General features: G+C 42.3%; 1 protein-coding gene and 1 pseudogene across 1 annotated transcript in view; both read right to left on the reverse strand.

Annotated features, from left to right (window-relative positions):
* The window catches only part of XRCC6 (X-ray repair cross complementing 6), a 29,110-nt gene extending 7,977 nt beyond the window's left edge, over positions 1 to 21,133 (reverse strand). The window contains exons 1-11 of the mRNA XM_057557376.1: positions 21,046 to 21,133; positions 19,800 to 19,886; positions 17,472 to 17,584; positions 13,006 to 13,144; positions 12,497 to 12,751; positions 11,443 to 11,626; positions 7,181 to 7,367; positions 5,404 to 5,572; positions 4,510 to 4,671; positions 2,006 to 2,135; positions 728 to 828 (exon numbers count right to left, since the gene is read on the reverse strand). Coding sequence (XP_057413359.1) covers positions 728 to 828; positions 2,006 to 2,135; positions 4,510 to 4,671; positions 5,404 to 5,572; positions 7,181 to 7,367; positions 11,443 to 11,626; positions 12,497 to 12,751; positions 13,006 to 13,144; positions 17,472 to 17,584; positions 19,800 to 19,878 — 1,519 coding nt within the window. The 5' untranslated portion in view covers positions 19,879 to 19,886; positions 21,046 to 21,133. The remainder of the gene's footprint in view (positions 1 to 727; positions 829 to 2,005; positions 2,136 to 4,509; positions 4,672 to 5,403; positions 5,573 to 7,180; positions 7,368 to 11,442; positions 11,627 to 12,496; positions 12,752 to 13,005; positions 13,145 to 17,471; positions 17,585 to 19,799; positions 19,887 to 21,045) is intronic.
* On the reverse strand, positions 19,917 to 21,032 carry LOC103002786 (40S ribosomal protein S23-like; annotated as a pseudogene).
* Positions 21,134 to 21,199: the final 66 nt, after the last annotated feature.

The following is a 21,199-nucleotide window of genomic DNA, read 5'->3' on the forward strand; positions in this document are numbered from 1 at the left end:
TGTCAAGAGTCTTCATTAAATCCAATCTGTTTTCCAGGGGGTATTCACTTACATCGCTAAACTTCACGCATCCTCTTATGAAGTACATGAGAGAACCACAATCCAGAAAGGGACCAGAAGGGAGCTCAGAGCACCTCAGCCTGGGAGGCCAGGCAAATGTCCTCCATGCTGGGTAACGAGGTCCATTTTCCCAGGGCAGAGCACGCCGTCTGACGGAGCAGCAGTAAGGTAAGCATAGTGGTTCAGAGCAAGGGCTCTGCGCCAGACTCACTGGATTCTGCGCTGACAGCCACCACTTACTACTTAGTGCCTTGGGCAAATCACTCCCTTCTCTGCAAACCAGGGACAGTAACAGAACCTACCTCATAGTCATGCAGAATAAATGAGTCAACACACAGGACAACAAGGCCTGGCACACAGTAAGCACTCCGTAAATGTTGCAGATTGTTGTTTTTAACTTTTACCAACATGTAGTCATGGATGGTCTACTTCAGAGGCAGGTCTCAGAAGCCTGGCACTTTCTCCTCCTCTTACTGCAGAATCGGCCAAACCCGTTCCCAGGCAATCTAAGCTGGTCTAAGAAATCTCTCAGGCAGAGATGATCTGGACCACAAGCTTGTGTACTTAGAGGGTGCTAGGAAATGCATCCATATTACTGGTCCAGAGTAAAATCGACACGAAAGCCTCCCATGAAAAGAAGTTCTCAACTCAGTCACGGCCTCCTTACGTGTCAGGTCCACGGCTTGTTCAGGCTCCATCAAATCCAAAGCCAGGGCCTCCATGTTCCTGAAGTGCTGCTGCAGCACTGGGTTCTCAAAGCTGTCACTTCTGTTAAAACATTAACAGTGACATGAATAAATTAAAAAATAAAAATTTCAACATTTTAAAAATAAAATAATAAAGTTAAAAACCCAACTGAGGCAGTGCAGGCCCAAGGTCAGCTGAGAAATACACCCCAGGTAAAACAGTTGGGAATCTTATCTCTTGAATCAACTTCTCTCTTTCCAATTTTCACTTTATTGTCCGATGCTAGGGATCCAAAAGCAAATTTTAAAGCAAAACAATACCTGCCCACCTGTCTGTCACTGGAAGCTGTGGACAGAGACAGAAACAGAGGAGGCAGGGCCAGAGGAGGTAAGTACAGAGAAAACACAACAGAGGGATGGTGGGAGGTGGGGAGATAACGAACCTGAGTATTCTTTCTTCCCATACTCGATAGCAACATGAAAGTAAAGACAGAAAGAATCTAGAGGCATACAGTCCTAGACTTGAATCCTGGCTCCAGTTCCTTCTAGCTGGGTGAGTCTGGGCAAGCTGCCTCACTCCTCTAAGCCTCAGTTTCTTTACCTGTAAAATGGGCACCAAAACTTTCAGGGTTCTCATGAAGAATAAATGAGATACTGTTGGAATTGTATCTAGAACAGTGCATGGCACATGGTAGAACCTTAACAATGCTTCCATTTGCCCAACAAAGGACTACACCAGGAGGTTTCCTTTGGAGAAGGAAGATCATTTTGCCCACAGGTAGGCAGAGTTAGGGAAGTAGCCCAGAGACAAAAGATGAAATGTGAAAAAAATTATGTTTGGTGTCACCTTATGCAGGTTCTGGGAGATGGTCTATGTGCATTATATAATCATTTTTTCAACCCCATGACAATTTACACTGGATTTACTTGCTTTTACTCACCGTGTGACAACAAACAATCAAGGAGAAGGCCAACCAAGAATCTTCTCCTTACTGCTGCTTTGCGGAGCTTGTTCAACTAACTAACCTGTCTTTCTAAGCACAACACAGCAGGTCAACCAGCTGTAAACAGCACAATTCCAGAGTCTTCAATAAAAGAACTTCCACTCTCCCTATAGCTTCTAAAGACTCATTATCTATCAGTTAATGGAAAAGAATAAAATCACATTCTCTTGGTTTATGCTTAACTCAAATCTCCAGTACGACCTTCAACACAGGAGGCAGTTCCAGAAGAAAGCCTGTGAATGACCCATCACTCACCTGTACTTGAAGCGGAGCTTCTGAACAATAGCCTTCATCTTGTCTACCTGCTCTGGGTTTGCCATGACTTTTTCAGTAAAGGGCACCTTCCGTTTGTCATCAGCATAGGGCAAGAAGATGAGCTGGAAGCCTGAATAAGAAAGAAAGAAAGATACGTTTTCGGAGATTTGACTCAACAAAAGGTTTCAGTCACTGAGCTATCGTTTTTCTTCCTTTTTTTTTTTTAATTAATTAATTTTACTTTTGGCTGCGTTGGGTCTTAGTTGAGGCAAGTGGGATCTTTGTTGCAGCGTGGTGGGCTTCTCTCTCATTGCGGCGCATGGGCTCAGTAGTTGTGGCACACAGGCTTAGTTGCTCTGCGGGATGTGGGATCTTCCCGGACCAGGGCTCGAACCGGTGTCCCCTGCATTGGCAGGCGGATTCTTAACCACTGCGTCACCAGGGAAGTCTCCTGAGCTGTCGTTTTTTTCTCAGCTCCAATGCACCCTTCTGCGTGCTGTGCTGCTGGAACTGGGACCCTGCAAATCCCATTTCTCCTTTACCAGCTGATTCCCGTTAGCATCTGCCTAGCAGACTCCCTTTGGAGTCTCCAGAGGGGGACCTGAAAGGAGTGCTCCTCCTCAGGTAATTCCTGTTCCTGCCAGTGGCGCCCCAGCCAGCTTCCAGCCGCCAGCTTTTTCCATACACCCAGAACCAGGTGGACAGTGCCCCTCCCTGGAGGGCTACATCCAACTCTGCCGGCCCCTCCTCCGAGCTTCAACCTCTCCCCTTTGCTCCCCAGCCCCCACCATGTGCTAGAAGGGAAGAGGTAAGGGTTACCAGCCTGACCCTGTCCAGTTGCTGACGGGTTCTAGAAAGACTGAAAAATCTAGAGACTGGAACCCACTGCTGCTGCCAGGTGAAAAGCCCTGGCTGGCAATGCCAACAGCACTGAGCAAGAGGAAGTCTCGTAGCTCTCCACGGCCCTAATGTCTCCCTCTAGCGCCCACTACTGACAGAGCCTCACCGAGAGCCCACTGGCAAAGGAGAAATGGGGCTTGGAGAGCCTCTGCTTCATCAGCACAGAACTGAGAGACAAAGCCTAAGAACTGACATAAAAGGTGTTCCTGAGCATTCAGATGACCAGGGTTGGAAATATAACACATTCAAAGACTTACTTTATAATTTTTATTAGCATGGCTAAAGAGTAAGGATGGGACTCCCTGGTGGCACAGTGGTTAAGAATCAGCCCGCCAATGCAGGGGACACGGGTTCGAGCCCTGGTCCGGGAAGATCCCACATGCCGCGGAGCAACTAAGCCCGTGCACCACAACTACTGAGCCTGCGCTCTAGAGCCCACGCGCCACAACTACTGAAGCCCGCGTGCCTAGACCCGTGCTCTGCAACAAGAGAAGCCACCGCAGTGAAAAGCCCATGTACCGCAACGAAGAGTAGCCCCCGCTCACCGCAACTAGAGAAAGCCCATGTGCAGCAACAAACACCCAACACAGGCATAAATAAGTAAATATTTTTTAAAAAGAAGGATGACTAGTAGTCATCTGTTGGCTGATGGTAGTCATCTATTGGCTGCTTTGTGCTAGGCACTTATATGTTTATTAACTTATTTCAAATGTGAAGTGACCTTGAGAGAAAGGTGTTCCAGAATTCTCATCTTTGCAGATAAGGAACATAAACAGAAAGGTTAAATTATTTGCCCAAGTTGGCCAGCTAACAGGTGGAAGAGAAGGGTCTAAAACAAAAGAAAATGAGCTGTCAGACACATAAGTATAAGACAAAGTCAAGTGTGACTTCAAAACCCATGGTCATGGGACTTCCCTGGCGTCAATCGCAGTGGATAGGACTCCGTGCTCCCAATGCAGGGGGCCTCGGTTCCATCTCTGGCCAGGGAACTAGATCCCACATGCATGCCGCAACTAAGAGTTCACATGCCGCAACTAAGGAGCAGGTGAGGCGCAACTAAGGTGCCCTGAAGCCGCAACTAAGGAGCCCTGGAGCCGCAACTAAGGAGCCCTAGAGCCACAACAAAGGAGCCCACCTGCCGCAACTAAGACTTGGTGCAACCAAATAAATAAATAAATATTAAAAAAAACAAAAACAAAAAACCCCACAGTCATTCCATGATACCTCACTGCTTTGGTGTACACAAGAGATAAACCAACCATTAAATATTACAAGGGTACCAAACAATGGTTTTTAGTAAAGAATGTGTCAGCAGTGAGACCCCATGAACTTATGCCAGTAACCTGCAAACAGTCCCTATGAAGTCAATTCTCAACCCTGGCTGCAGAGCTCCCTTGTACAGTTGTACATGCTGTGCACTGCACAACCATATTTGACAGCCTTACCTGGCTGTTCATCAAATTCACCTGTGCAATCTTATAAATACACATTTCCCAGGTCCCACTCCTGGAGACTCTGGTTCAGCAGGTCTGAGTTGGTATCCCAGGAATGACTCCAAAGCCTAAGCAATGTTCAGAAGCACTGAAATTATCTCTTTCACATACCTGGGGGAGTCACCTGAATTTTCTGGTCATCCAGCTCCTCTTCCTGTGGCATCAAGGCCACAAAACAAGGGGGGATATTCTGGCGGGGTGTGTATCTGCACACTGCCATGACCTCCTTCTCCAGACACTTGGTGAGTAGAGCGCTGAATAGGGTTGAGCTCCCTGGAAAACAAACATCCCAGGGGTCTATATCCTAAAGATGTCTCCTCCTTTCTTAGCCCATGTTATAAACCTACAGTTTCTCTTCCATTTTCTTAAAAGTGTTTATGATACTTCGATAGGTCAGGGGTGATGGACCCAGAGGTGAGGGTAAAGTGAGGGTAGCAGAGGCATAGAAAGGAAGAGAAAGGAAAGGGCACCTCAAATACTCCATTTAGGGGTGTGAATTATTACTGTCAGTTCACTTTTACTATCATTAGGCTAATGACATAAGCCCTAGTTGCTAATGAAAACCAGTCATGTCAGATCCGGGAGGTTCATTAGCTATAGCACAGAGGAATATAGGTCTGGACAGCACAAATAAACCCAGTGGCCAAGTTCATATCATCTTTAATTGCAACACTAGGGAAGAAGCCAGGTTTGTTTTTTGTTTTTCCCGAACTCTCTATCTAATGCCTCAAAGAAAGAATTTCATAGCAACTAAGTTTTAAATATGCTAATTCCATATCCCCTCCTGGATATTCACAATGCTATCAGTATATTATAGTTCCTAAAGAAATCTCTTTAACTTTGTTTAGTCCCACGTTTCCAAAATTTATTTGAGCATGAGACACTTTCAAAATACCCATTATTAACACATCCTATATAGTTTCCAGCAGCAGCCATTTAGGAATGCTGCTCAGTAAATTGCCTTCTGCGTTACTTATTTGTTTATCCTTGGTTTAGGCCCCTTACCATTTATCAGGGACTCGTCGGGGTACACGAACAGGGAGGGCCTCAGGTAATGGTGCTTCTTCAGCATTATCAAGGGCTTGAAACCGATGAGAATCAAACCTGGTTCATCAAACCGTTTAAGCTCTTCTGTTTCCTCTTTCTCTAATACAATCTGACGACTCCCATAGGTCTATAGAAGGGGAACAACGAGGGCCACATAGCGAGGCTACACAGAGATGCGAAACAGTTGCCATATGACACTAGCAAGTTAAAATCAGCTTTCTTCTAAGGAGCAGGAAGAGGGCTCATCAGAGGCATCTTCCTCCTATCAACAGCAATTGACATTTATTGAGTGCCAGCCAGGCACTTTACTTTTGCCACCCAGTTTATCATCTGTAACGATCCTAGGTGGTAAATGTTAAAAACTCTGTTTTACAGATGAGTGAACTGAGGCTCTATAGTTAGTAACTTGCTCCAGAGTATACAACCGAATTGGGCTTTGAACTGTACCACATCTATCTGGTGCTAAAGGCCATGCTCTTCAGGCGTTTGTTCCTTCCCTCATTTAATGTGTACTAAACCCTCAGCATCATCCCTGACACACAAAGGATGCTCAAACCTTACCTACTTATTGAGAGGACCTACGTCAGGTATTGTGCTAGGTCTCAGTGTAGGAGGCTCACACACACACACACACACATACACACATACTACTTCTAAACTTTAACATTTGCATTTTGATCCTAAATATGTGATTAGTAACAGAACTTAGTAAAGGTCAAATTTGGGTTTTATAAACAAAAACAGAGCCCTTAAGACTTTTTGTAGGCACAGTTAATCAAGAAAGAAACTTAGTAACCGGAAGAGCTACTGCCTATGAATAAACCAACATGGAAAACTAGCTACTTCCAAAATGGAAGGAGAAATTTCTTGTCGTCTTCTCCTCCTGAAAAGTAGGGCAAGACACTCTGGCCTGAAATTTGTGCTCCAAAAGACATCTCAAGGGTTGAATCAAAATAATATTTAATTTTAGTCACTTAGTTGATCCTTCTAGGTCCTGAACTTAGGCAAAATCGCTCTCCCACGTTTTGCATAACTAAAAAGGAAGGATGACTCACTTGATTTTAATTTCAGATATCAAATCCTTCTATAGGGAACTAGATTCAATATCCTGAGATAAACCATATGGAAAAGAATATTTTAAAATGTATATATATGTATAACAGAATCACTTTGCTGTACAGCAGAAATTAACAGAACTTTGTAAATCAACTGTACTTCAATTAAAAAAAATCCTTCTATAGATTGAACAAAGGTGAGAGGATGAGGAGAGATAATGTTCTGCATCCTTAGTCAGTCTTTCAGATTAAGAAAGGCATGAGGGTATCATTTCAAGGCACAGGAAAAACTGGTTAGTTTGGCAAGAAAAAAAAAAAACTCTCTCCCTAAAACGAGGGCACTTCACACCTAACGCACTTTCTTTCCCTGGCTCATCTCCCTAGTTAACTATAAAACAATTTCTGCCATTGTACTGGAATTAGACTGTTAAGACTCAGAGTAGCATGTGCTGGCTGATCGAGGGCTGAAGTTTTCACTGACACCTCTTCCAAATACTGGCTCTAACTTTCTAGCTCCCAAGGTATTACTGATCCAGATGCCATATTCCAAAGGGTAATGACAACAGCTTGGCTAGAAAGATGCGTACATGAAAGTTATTTAACTAGTTAGGCTGATCATGTCTCCCCCTCCCTGTTAACTCTTCAACAGGACAAAATTCAGTAAGAAGGCAGAGACCTACCTGGGACCTCTTGGTGTCGCTAGGCAAAAGCAAACTGCCTGTATTTACATTAAATGTCCGGGTCTTGGTTTTCACTGGTTCATTTGTTTCCCGATAAAGCCTCACTGGAGAAGGTTTGAGAGCCTTCTGGACCATATTATAAATGCCAACAGTGAGCGCTACATCTTTGTCGAGCTTAAGCTTCAACCTGAAGGAGAGAAAAATTTTTTAATTTGGACAGAAAGAGTATATTTTCCTATCTAAAATTCATTCATGGCACCCAAGCCCTGATTTGTTTTATTCTCTCCAATAACCTAAGCTTTTCGAATACAAATATAAAGCTTTTTAATAATACAATGAAGTTTGCTGTAATACATCTCAGGGTCTACATTGCAAAAAATTAGTCTCAGAATGTATTGTTAACTCCTTAAAATAATGATTAAGGATGTACCGTAAAAAAATAATGATTTTTTAAATTGAGCCTAGCAATTTATCAAATCACTTTACAGTTATTCTCTCATTTAATCATTATAATAATCCTATAAGTACTATATTATCTGCTGCTTCTGCTTGTCTAGCATACCTTCCCTCTTATTTTAACAATGAAACCCCAATTTTTCTTAGGGAACCACCCTTCCCCCACTGCAGTTTTGGGAAAATGTTCATCCAGGTGCTGTGCTTTACCCTGACCAAGAGATGGGCACATCTGGCCCAAGCTCAAGCCATCAGACTTATTCTCCTGAGAGTCTGGGTCTTAAACAGTGACCAAGAAAGGACACGGTTGGAGGGGATGCTTGCTGACAGTGGTACCCCAAAGACACTGTCAATAATTCTTATTTTCTAGATTCCTGGTGCCACCCTGGTTCCTATACTACCCACCCTGTTCAGGATTTTGTTTTAATATGCTGAAATTAGTCAAGGGTCAGTTTCTGTTACTTGCTACCCAATAACCTTGTTGTTGTCATTTTTACAGATGTAAACACTGAGGCTCAGGGATGTTATCTAACTTGCCCAAAGACATACAACTAATGAAAACTGGTATTCAAATTCACGTATGTCTGATTCAAAGCTCAGGTACTTTTCCATTATAACATATTGTTCCAGAATATTTATATCAACATCTTAAGCAGCAATAGGACCTCTTGAAAATGTGTTCTATAATAAAGACAACATGCAAAAATATTTACAATACAATACTGTGGGGAAAAAAGGCAGAACAGAAAAATAACCTGTGCTACACATTCTCTTCAAGCACACACGGAACATTCTCTAGGACAGACCATATACTGAGACACAAGACAAGTCTAAATGCATCTAAAAAAACTGAAATTGGAAATTCCCTGGTGGTCCAGTGGTTAGGACTCTGCGCTTCCACTGCAGGGGACACAGGTCAATCCCTGGTCAGGGAACTAAGATCTCACATGCTGTGCAGCACAGCCAAAAAGAAAAAAAGAAAAAAAGTTTTTCTATCATACAAAATATGTTCTTTACCCAAAATGGAACTAAGTTAGAGATCCACAACAGAGAGAAATCTGGGAAAACCTCAAATATTTGGAAAGTAAACAATACAATTCTAAATAACCCAGGAGGTCAAAGGAGAAATCACAAGGGAAATTTAAAATGATTTTGAACTGAATGAAAGTGAAAACAGAACATATCAAAAGGTATAGGATGCAGCTAAATCAGTGCTCAGAGGGAAATTTATAGCTTTAAACACCTTTATCCCAAAAGAAGAAAAGTCTTAAATTAATAACCCAATCTTCACTGTTGTGGAATGTTTAGCAGTATTTACTTTAAAGAAGAGAACATGTTTAAACAAGTTATAGCTAGTTCAAAGGTATATTGGTTCACACAGTAGAAAGAACATTGGTTTGGGACAGAGCCCTGACTAGAAATTTTAGGTTCCTGGAGCAAGCACCTGGTAGGTATGGTACAATCTGGTAATGTATGATGTGCCCCAGAGATGAGTATTAGTAACAGATGGGCATTAGTAATAACACCACCCATTTGATGGCTTCCTACTTTAAATTATTCTGGCTTACTAGGTGTTAAACAAAGTTGTCTAAAGGCTGCTGAAAGAGAGCTGACAATAAATGTAACCAATTTAAAAACTGCACAATCTGCAAAAGTAATTTTTAAAAATTGTTGTGCCCTCTAAATTTTAGTATCCTGGGAAAAAGCACTGGTCAATGTGGTCTACTCTGGCCTCAGGCTTCAAGAGACCTTGGTTCTATTTCTGAACCAAAAGAGCAAATCAGTTAGTCCCCCCATCCCATATTAAATGTTCACATTTATAAACTAAGGTACCTTTCGACCTTGAAAATGTCATAACTCTAAGTTAAAACAGAGTTATAGTATAACATCATGTGGTTTATGTCATACCAAGGAAAGGAAAATGTGAAAGCCCACAGCACAAAACAAGCTGCTTATGTTTAACTTCATCTGAAATGATTTAAGGTTAATAAATGTTACTAATGGGTAGGTTTCAACCCAACTCAAAGCACTGTTTTTACAGATTAAATGAGGTAATTATGTTAACAAAGAACTTAGGACATACAGATGAACCAGTTTGCAGGGCAGAAATAGAGACACAGGGCTTCCCTGGTGGCACAGTGGTTAAGAATCCGCCTGCCAGTGCAGGGGACACGGGTTCAAGCCCTGGTCCGGGAAGATCCCACATGCCGCGGAGCAACTAAGCCCGTGCGCCACAGCTACTGGGCCTGCGCTCTAGAACCTGCGAGCCACAACTACTGGGCCCACGTGCTGCAACTACTGAAGCCTGCCCACCCTAGAGCCCGTGCTCTGCAACAAGAGAAGCCACCTCAACGAGAAGCCCACGCACCGCAACGCCCCGCGCGCAGCAAGAAAGATCCAACGCAGCCAAAAATAAATAAATAAATTTATAAAAAAAAAAAAAGAAAGAAAGAAAGAGAGACACAGGTGTAGAGAACAAACGTATGGACACCAAGGGGGGAAAGTGGCAGGGGTGGGAGTGGTGGTGTGATGAATTGGGAGATTGGGATTGACATATATACACTAATATGTATAAAATGGATAACTAATAAGAACCTGCAGTATAAAAAATAAATAAAATTCTAAAATTCAAAAGAAAAAGAAAAAAAGAACTTAGGACAGTGCCTGGCACACAATAATTATGCAGTAAAATAATTCTATTATTTTATTATAGCAAGAATAAGTGTAATAATTTTCTAAGCCTTAGGCAATTAATTCTCAAACAGCTCCAATTTATTATTATTACTACCAAGTATCCTATAATGACTCTTTCACAAAATAGTAAGAATAGCTAACGCTTACAATTACTATGTTATTCCATTTAATCATCACAGCAGCCCTATAATGAGGGACCATTTTTGCTCCCATTTTACTGAGGCTCAGAGAAGTTACATGATTTACCCCAGGTCACACAGCAGAGGACTAGAATCCAAGCCAATCTGACTCTAGAACCTACTTTTAACCACCATTTTATCCCCCCTGCCACTCCCACCAATATGTGTAGATTTCCAAGTTGTAGTAGTAACAATATTCCACTATTTCAGGAAGGACAAAAGGTGACAGGGTGATTGTTTGAGGAAAGAGAAATAGTTCCTGGGAGGAAAAGGAGAACAATGACAAAACTATAACTGTAGCAATGAGCTGCTTCATGGTTTCCTTAAAATATTTAATTTCATGGGTTTTCCAGTAGAATTGTCAGTAATCTCTTGAAAACAGCTCAAAAACTACCAATGGTCTTATTCCTCTATACTGAGGAAACTAGCCTAAAATGAAAGTCTGATGCTCTTTAGGAAGAAACACTGAGGCGGCCTTAGGATTCTAATGTCAAAGGTCTCTAAAGGAAGATAATCCAACCACCTGGTTCTTATTGGTCTCAAGTTTATAAGAAATTAGAATAACACAATTTTAACAACAATGATAATAACTAATATTTATTGAGTTTTTGCTCTATACCAGGTACTGTCATTATCCCCAATTTACAGAGGAGAAGAAAACAATGTCCTAGTGAGTGCAACTGAGGATACCGTTAGGCCACAACTGTTTACCCCAAAGGAGTGGAGAGCTGTTTTATTTTGGAGAAACAGCATACCAGCTCTTTCTAGAGAAAGAGAAGCAAATAGCTTGTGCTATCCTGAAATAAAGCAAGTTTTTTAGATGAACAGTGAGGCAGTGGTACAGCCCAGAGTTAAGGAGCCAGGGAGGTCAAAGCCATGCACGGCTTATGATCAGTTAGGGGCCTTGTGGGCAGCTGACCCAGGCTTAGTGCCTACCTGTGGAGCACGCGCTTCCTGGTCTCCTTGGCGCGAACCTTCCTCAACAGGTCTTTGAGCTTGCTCGACTCCTCAAAGTGAACCCCTATGTCCTCATCCTCTGCTATGCTGATAATATCTCTGTAGAACAAGGATATGTCAAAGCCCCCACGTTTCTTTAGGTGCAACAAGTCAAGGAAGATACCTGGAGCGAGGATAGACAAAAGTGAGGGGAAACAATTTCCAGCAAGGGAGAATTTTTTTCAGTTAAGTTTAAATATGCTGTTAAAAGCTCCCAAAGAACTAGATTGATTATAAATATTTTCAGGACTTAGAGAAAGTGGTTAAGGGGATCGGCTGCTCTAATGACTTCAGACAACTTAGTCAAATAACCACCATTTGTGGTGGTGTTAAAGTCAAGAAAAGCTCCCTCTGGTAGAGCCCTTCAGACAACTAATGGCCTGGTCATTTTCACTGGGAATATTACATAGGGGTCTCCCCCAGCTTCACTTTATTGTTTCATTTTACTCTGAAGGGTGAAAAGCAACTATTTGACATCAGCTATAAAGAAGCAAAAAAAATTAAGTGCCAAGTTAAAAGAACAAGGGCGGGGCTGGCTTCCCTGGTGGTGCAGTGGTTAAGAATCCGCCTGCCAATGCAGGGGACACGGGTTCAAGCCCTGGCCCGGGAAGAACCCACATGCCACGGAGCAACTAAGCCCGTGTGCCACAACTACTGAGCCTGCGCTCTACAGCCCACAAGCTACAACTACTGAGCCCACGTGCCACAACTACTGAAGCCTGCGCGCCTGAAGCCCATGCTCTGCAACAAGAGAAGCCACGACAATGAGAAGCCCGTGCACAGCAACAAAGACCCAACACAGCCATAAAATAAATAAATAAATAAATAAATTTATAAAAAAGAACAGGGGGGTACTTCCCTGGAGGTCCAGTGGTTAAGACTCCTCGATTCCATTGCAGGGGGCACGGGTCCAACCCCTGGTCGGGGAACTAAGATCCCACAAGCCGCACAATGCGGGCAAAGAAATAAAATAAAAGAACAGGGGAATGCCGACCTGTGTCACGGAGATCCCCAGCTTTGGTCCTGGCCCTGCTGGCTTTGGCACTGTCATTGCCGTGGGGGTCATCTTCATTGGTGAAAAGCATGATCCTCTTATGGCTCATCTTGAACTGGACATCGCTAAAGAGGTTGGCACAGACCCACAGTACTTCACTTAGGGAGTAGTCAGATCCATGGCCAATTAGGTCTTGGAAATGTTTCTTCCCCTCCTGTCCCTTAAAGTGGTCAAGCTCTAGCACTCGTTTAGCACCTGATCAGAGACAGGGAGTCAAATGGGCAGAAAAGTCGGAACAGCGTCACTGTTTTACAAGACTAACAGAAGCTCTTTCTCACCCAGATCTGTTTAACCCACATAACAAAAGTCTACACCCCAGTAAGAACCCCCTTGTGCAGGAAAGCATACTCCTAGTCAAGATGTTATCTGCTTCCTTCTCCACATCCCTCTTTGTGCACGTTAGTGACCTCCTCATGTAAGGGAAAAGCTGATCTTAGAATACTACTGACCTGGATTATCCAATTCCTGCAAGACGTAAATATTTTTGAAATTCACTGAATTTTTGTCCTTCTTGGTACCATAGAACACCACTGCCAAGAGATCTCGATCACTGCTTATGATCTTACTGGTGTATACACTCCGGATACACTGAAAAAATAAACATAAAATTTCAATTAATATTTAACTACGTACCACTAAACTTAAGCTCCACAGGTGCCTGACACATAGTAGGGCACTCAATATATATTTCCTGAATTTGTACATGGCATTAGAGTAAGGTGTGACCCCTACCTTCAGGAAACTCATAATCCAGTGAGGGTGATGGTCATTTATATTATGTATAACACAAAGCAAAGTGTGGTTAAGTATACAACAGACATATAAGCAGTCCCTACCATAAGAAATCAGAGAATTCAAAACATGTATATACTCAGGAAGGAAACTCTGCTATAGGGAAATAAAAATAAATAAAAGCCCAGCACTAGAATCGGAAAACTTGGATTTGAGTCCCAATGATGTCACTTACTTAATTGGCTGAGTTTGAACAGGCCATTTGATCATTCCTCAAGTAGCTTTTTTTTTTTTTTTTAATGTGGACCATTTTTAAAGTCTTTGTTGAATTTTTTACAACATTACTTCTGTTTATGTTTTGGTTTTTTGGCCCCAAAGCATGTGAGATCTTAGCTCTCTGACCAGGGATCAAACCCGCTCCCCCTGCATTGGAAGGCAAAGTCTTAACCACTGGACCGCCAGGGAAGTCTCTTTTCCTCAAGTAGTCTGATCCCAAGAAACAAAATTTACATATATAAAATAATTACATATATAAAAGGTTTAAGTGAATGTTAGTATATGTGACATTAATAAATAATGGAAAATAAATCTATACCTACTAAAAGCAACTTTTGAAATAAAATTTGCCTAATTACACAATTAAAGACATCAGTATTCCAGGAAATATAAACTAAAGCCATATCCAGTAAATCAGTGTCTCATAAGTGGTCAGTCCTGGTGGCCTATAATTCTGGGGGTACTGACAAAATTAAGTTTCTGATTCTGCAAAGCTGAGGAATAAACCAACCATGGTGACCCCCCCTCCATATCCTGCTTGAGACTCCACCTGGCCTTCCTCCATAGCAATTCTCTCCTTAAATGCAGAACTTGTGGTATGTCTAGTCATTGACAGTCATCTTCATGGCAAGTAATCATTTCTTTTTATTTATGTATTTATTTTTCATATTTATTTATTCATTTGGCTACGCCTGGCGGGATCTTTAGTTGCGGCATGTGAGATCTTAGTTGTAGCATGGAGGATCTAGTTCCCTGACCAGGGATCAAACCCGTGCCCCCTGCAGTGGAAGTCTTAACCACTGGACTGCCAGGGAAGTCCCAGTGAGGGCTTCTTTAGGTTCTACTATTAACCGCCCCCCACCCCCCCCACACACACACAAAGTAAAATAGAATTTTAGAAAATGTTTTTTCATTGCTCCTTATCAAATACATTATGTTCATCAGTGAATGTTTCACTTATTCACTACATAATAAATACTACAGTTGCTTCTGGGTTCTCTAGGCGTTAGCATTTCATGAACCCTTTCAAATTACATGCAGAACTGTATCTTTTTTGGGGAGAGGGTACGTAGCCTTCATCACATCTTCAAAGAGGTCCATGATCCAAAAAAGGTTAAAGCAGTGCTCCTCAAAGAGTGATCTCCAAACAACATCAGCGTCACCTGGGAGCTCTATTGGAAATGCAAATTCTTGGTCCCTCCTCTAGACCTATAGAATCAGAAATTCTGACTGCAGGGTAAGGCCCTGCAATCTGTGTCAACAGCCCTGCAGGTGATTCTGATGTAGGTTAAAGTTTGCAAACCACTGCTTTAAAGTTAAGAATTGTTTTATTAATTCTTTTTTTAGATGCAAGATATTCTGACTTGTCAATTGCAAGAACTGTTTGTGTACAAATTAGGACATGAGAAGCTTCTGTTTGGTTCCAAACTCCAAAAATATGAGAAATGAGATGTACAATAAATCCTTAAAAATTCTTCTCTAGGCTTCCCTGGTGGCGCAGTGGTTGAGAATCTGCCTGCCAACGCAGGGGACATGGGTTCGAGCCCTGGTCTGGGAAGATCCCACATGCCGCGGAGCAACTGGGCCCATGAGCCACAACTACTGAGCCTGAGCGTCTGAAGCCTCTGCTCCGCAACAAGAGAGGCCGCGATAGTGAGAGGCCCGCGTGCCGCGATGAAGAGTGGCCCCCACTTGCCGCAACTGGAGAAAGCCCTCGCACAGAAACTAAGACCCAACACAGCTAAAAATAAAAATCATAAATAAATAATTTTAAAAAACAAAAACAAAAATTCTTCTCTATGAAGAAATAGTAATCTTTTTAATTGAGGTGAAATTCAATTAACAAAATTAACCATTTAAAGTGAACAATTCAGTGTTGAATTTAGTACACTCACAATGTTGTGCAACCACCTCTTCTATCTAGTTCCCAAACATTTTTATCATCCCAAAAGCAAACCTCATACCAACTAAGCAGGTGCTCCCTCCCCTGCAGCCCCTGGTAACCACCAATCTGCATTCTCTATGGATTATCTATTCTATACTTCATATAAATGTAATCATACAGCATGTGACCTTTTGCCTGGCTTCTTTCACTTAATGTAATGTTTTCAAGGTTCACCTTGTAGCACGTATCACTACTTCATTCCTTTTTATGACTAATATTCTACTGTATATATAAACATTTTGTATACCTACTCAAAAAGTTTTAGAATGAGATGGGGTGGTGATTATTGCATGACGTGAATGACTAAATATCTTAAAACTGTATACTTTAAAATAGTTAATTTTATGTTATGTGAATTACACCCCAATTTAAAAAATAAAAATATTTAATCCTCATAACAATTTGACAAAGTAGGTACTATTATTTTATTTTTTATTTTTAATAAATTTATTTATTCATTTATTTATTTTTGGCTGCACTGGGTCTTCATTGCTGCATGCGGGCTTTCTCTAGTTGCAGCAAGCCGGGGCTACTCTTCGTTGCGGTGTACAGGCTTCTCACTGCGGTGGCTTCTCCTGTTGCGCAGCACGGGCTCTAGGTGCGCGAGCGTCAGTAGTTGTGGCATACAGGCTTCAGTAGTTGTGGCTCGTGGGCTCTAGAATGCAGGCTCAGTAGTTGTGGCACACGGGCTTAGTTGCTCCGCGGCATGTGGGATCTTCCCGGACCAGGGCTCGAAACTGTGTCCCCTGCATTGGCAGGTGGATTCTTAACCACTGTGCCACAAGGGAAGCCCAAAGTGGTACTATTATTATCTCCATTTTACAGATGAGAAAACATATCAAGAGCTTCAGCAACTTTTCCAATATCATACAGTTTGTAAGTGGCAGAATCAAGATTTGAGTAGCTGTTTTTTATTTAATTGGGTAAACACCTAGGAGGGGAACTGCTGGCTCATATAATAAGTCTATGTTTAACTGTTTGAGGAACTGCCAAACTGTTTTCCACAGCAGCTGATCCATTTCACATTCCCACCGACAATGTATGAGGGTTCCAATTTCTCTACATCCTTACCAACCCTTCTTATTGTCCCCTTTTTTTTTTTTTTTAAATTACAGCAGTCCTAGTGGGTGGGTATGATACCTCATTGTGGTTCTGATTTGCATTTCTCTAATACCTAAAGATATTGAGCAGCTTTTCATGTGCTTTTGGCCATTTGTACATCTTTAGAGAAATGTATATTCAAGTCTTGTGCCCATTTTTAAATTGGGTTGTCTTTTTGTTGTAATAATCTTTTTCAACCACAGGTAATACTCAACTTCCAAATAATCACTTACAAAAGGACTCATCTCCACACCATAATAGCTGGAACTTCTTTCCTTCCTTTATACTGACAACCCTATAGAAAGAGGAGCCCACTTCTGCTACCAAGGCTAACACAGAAGGTGGGAGCAACGTAGTCCCAGGGTCGGAAGTTCAAACCCAAAATAAAATGGGCCTGTTCTCCAACACTGCTACTCTTTTTTTTTTTTTAAAGTTTGTTTGTTTGTTTGTTTGTTTGTTTATTTATGGCTATGTTGGGTCTTTGTTGCTGCGTGTGAGCTTTCTCTAATTGCAGCAAGCGGGGGCTACTCTTCTTTGCGGTGCACGGGCTTCTCATTGCAGTGGCTTCTCTTGTTGCAGAGCACGGGCTCTAGGCACACAGGCTTCAGTAGTTGTGGCACGTGGGCTCAGCAGCTGCGGCTCGTGGGCTCTGAAGCACAGGCTCAGTAGCTGTGGCGCACGGGCCTAGTTGCTCCGTGGCATGTGGGATCTTCCTGGACCAGGGATTGAACCCGTGTCCCCTGCATTGGCAGGTGGATTCTTAACCACTGCGCCACCAAGGAAATCCCCATATTTTTTAAAGTGGTGTTGATGCTTTTTGTTGTTTGTTTGTTTGTTTAATTAAATGAAAGGTAGTCTTACCTGGATGCTCATGTCAAAAGGAGTCAACTCATCTTCATCCTGAGTTTCAAACATGGCCTCAGAAGCATCAATCAAAAAAATCAAACTATCTCTTCCTGAATATTTATAATCTCCTATGGGGAAAAAAACAGAAGGAAATGTTTGCCCTTGTTTCATATTTATCATGTTTATTATTCATATAAAACAAACAGAGGGACTTCCCTGGTGGTGCAGTGGTTAAGACTCGCACTCCCAATGCAGGGGGCTAGGGTTTGACCTCTGGTCAGGGAACCAGATCCCACATGCATGCCGCAACCAAGAGTTCACATGCCACAACTAAGGAGCTGGTGAACCGCAACTAAGGAGTCTGCCTGCTGCAACTAAGACCCGGGACAACCAAAATTAATTAATTAATTAATTAAATTTAATAAATCTTCTGTCATAAACATATCAAAAAAACCCCCAAAACTTCTAAGAAATAGAATTAAAATAAAATAAAATAAAACAAATAAAATAAAACAAATAGAGAAAAGCCCATTAAGCAAAATTATAATCTGAGGAATTCCCTAAGGTGAACACCCTTAGGGAAATCCTTGGTGGGCCAGTGGTTAGGACTCCACGCTTTCACTGCCAAGGGCACGGGTTCAATCACTGGTCAGGGAACTAAGATCCCGCAAGCCACAAGCTGCGCAGTGCAGCCAAAAAAAAAAAAGAAAAAAAGTGAACACCCTTAAAACCACCATGCACATCAGGCAATTGAATCTTGCCAGTCACCCCAGAAGCCCTCTCCAGGTCGCCTCCCAATTTTAACACCCACCTTCCTCCCAAGAGTAACCACCATCCTGACTTTTGGTAATCACTTCATTTTTTTCTTTATAATCATCCAAGCCAACATTCCTAAACACTGGCTTTGACTTTAAAAAAAAAAAAGTTTTAAAGCCTCTTATAATCTGTAGATACACCCTCTGTCTTTTGTCTCATAAATTTTCCACCTTCTGGATTTTGCTGACTGCATTCTTTTGGTGTAGATTAACATAGTCCTCTGTCTTTTCTACTAAGGACCTAGAGAGGCTTCATTGGATTTCGGTTTGTTTTTTTTTTCCTGGCATGATTACATTATAGGTGATGTTGAGTTTTTCATAAAAAGGCATATAATGTCTGGTTGTCTCCCTTTTTGACGATGCTGCTTCCTAATGCAATAAATTTAATTACCCATCTTTTCTGAAGCAATACAGCAGTACGTGTCAAGAGCCTTAAACAAAAATTCTACCTTGAGCCAGTGAATTCTACTTCTTAGGAATCTATCTTAAGAAAATAAAATATGGAAAAACCCTATGCAAAAATTTCCACAATGTTGTTTATTAAAGTAAGAAACTGAAAACTAAAATGTCCAACAGAAGGTAGACTGAACAAATTATAGCATATTTAAAATGATTTATAGAGGCTATATTTGCAGTTACATGGAAAGATATATCTATAATACAATAAGGAAAAAAGGCAGAACACAAAACTATGTATATATGTTTAAAATTCTTTTTGAAGAAGATGTAAATTTTGAAAATGTAAATTAAAATGGAAAAAATATATGCACTATGATTACAACCATATAAAAAATCAGATACAAACAAAAACAAACTATATATAGTTACGAAATATAAAGAATGAAAGATATATGAAGGAAATATGCAAAATGCCAAAATGCTAGTAGTGGTTGTGTTAGGGTGGTAGATTACATAGATTACAGAATTCTGCTTTATTTTTTATATTTCCTGTATTTCTCACTTCTAATAAATAAAAACACTTTAAAAATTTCTACCCAGAACTTAAATTAACCAGTATGTAGAGTACAGGCACCCCTTATTTCTCTTCCTTTGTCCTATGTGTTACTGTGTTGTCTGAACATATACTCCCAAACCTGCAGGCTAGGTGAGGGAATGACTCTTGTAACTGTGTTGCTAATGTATACTCTTTGGTTGCTGCAGTTATTGAAGGGTGAAAGCATTTTTACACTGAGGCCCGAGAATGAGGAAAACTACTTTCCTGGGTGAGGAAGGGTCTTACCTGAGCCACCTAAGGTGACAAAGGATACCAATGTTCAGGGTCATTTATTGGAGATCAATCTACCAGTGCCCAGCAAAAGTTTAAGGCTAGGAATGTTCCATAGACTAGAGTAGGACCTGAATAAAAGAGCCTAGGGTAGCTCTGCAAAGTTCAAAGGGAGAAAAGTATTGGAGATTCTCTGGGGAGAGAAGCGTGGGCCACAAGACAGCAAAGATCATCCAGCAGAGATAGGTAGGGAAAGTCTTTCTTCCACACACACAAGGGTACATGTTAATGAAAGTCACTTACCACCTGCTTCAAGGCCCTCCTCTTGATCTTCTTCTTCCTCATCACCCTGATTTTTGTAATAAGACTCCCACCCTGACATGTTGGTTACTGCTCACAAGATGAAAGAAAGTGGAGATCAGTAACAACCAAATTTAAATCTAAAAGTTATCGACCCCTAGGCTTCTTTGAGTTCTGTCCTAAAAGCTACATGTTACTCCTGAGGAACGTGGATGCTGGATCCTGCTGCCTGGAGAGCTTGGTAATTGAGATGCAAGGTAAAGGGGCATGGGGATCATTCCTGAAATAGCCTCACCTTAGCTATTCCTTAAGGACAATTCAGGGCCGGTGGCCCGGAATGACCTCTCTGACGGGTGTGCTGGGGCAGCCTGACCTGGAGGTCCAGTCCCGCCTCCGGCATCATCTGGCATATGAAAATTTATTACTATCGTGCTTTCATCACCAAAACTCATGATCTTGGTCTTTCCTTCTTGCCTCTGTATAAGGCCAAAAGAGAGACACTGGCTACTCTGACAACCTTAAAGCAGACTCCAGGAACGTCACCAACAGCATGACCTTTGCGACCAAATCCAGAAACCAGAACTTCATCATTTTCCTCAATAAAATTCAAACAACCATCATTGGGTACAAAGGCTGTGATTTTTTTGCCATTCTTGATTAGCTGAACCCTGACACACTTCCTGATGGCAGAATTTGGCTGTTTGGCCCCTACTTTTTCAAGCACAATTCCCTTGGCATGAGAAGCACCTCCAAAAGGGTTGGCCTTCAGGGCTGTGCCCAAATGGGCTTTTTTGTACTGTTTATCATGTCACTTCTGGTCTCGTCGGCGGCTACGGAGCTTCCTGGCAGTACGAAGACCGCGACACTTGCCCATCCTGCCTGCGTCACGGGCCTGACTGAGCGAAAGAGCTCCGGCATCATCTGGACTTGAGAGATTCCCGGCCCAGTGTACTGCGTCCTTTAGCAGACCCACTTGTCCTCATCCCGCCCCCAAATCTCCCCCAACTCCTCAGCCAGCTATGCCCAGTGGGGTCTCAAACGCAGGCGGGCCTCCAAGGCCGGGTGCGCCTCCCCTCGGAGGAAGGAACGGGGATCAGAGGCTGTCTCCACCCCTCGGGTCCGCACTCTTCTGCCTGACGCTGCCCCACGATGAGGCTACGGGGACGCGCAAGACTGAGTGGGCAAAGTAAAATGAAGCCAGCCCTGGCAGAGAGCAACAAACACAAAACTCAGCCCCCTTCCTACCTACCTTGAGCGAAATGAAGAGATCAATTTGGGCAGAAGGCGGGGCGCCGCACACGCGCTAGCTCCGGTTCCCGCTCCCAATCAACTCCCCTTACGTCATCACGCATAGCGCGCACCTTTCGCGTCCAGCTGACACGCCCACTCCCGCAAGGCGCTTC

The sequence above is a fragment of the Balaenoptera acutorostrata genome, chromosome 11 (genome assembly GCF_949987535.1).
Source record: "Balaenoptera acutorostrata chromosome 11, mBalAcu1.1, whole genome shotgun sequence".
Lineage (NCBI taxonomy): Eukaryota > Metazoa > Chordata > Mammalia > Artiodactyla > Balaenopteridae > Balaenoptera > Balaenoptera acutorostrata.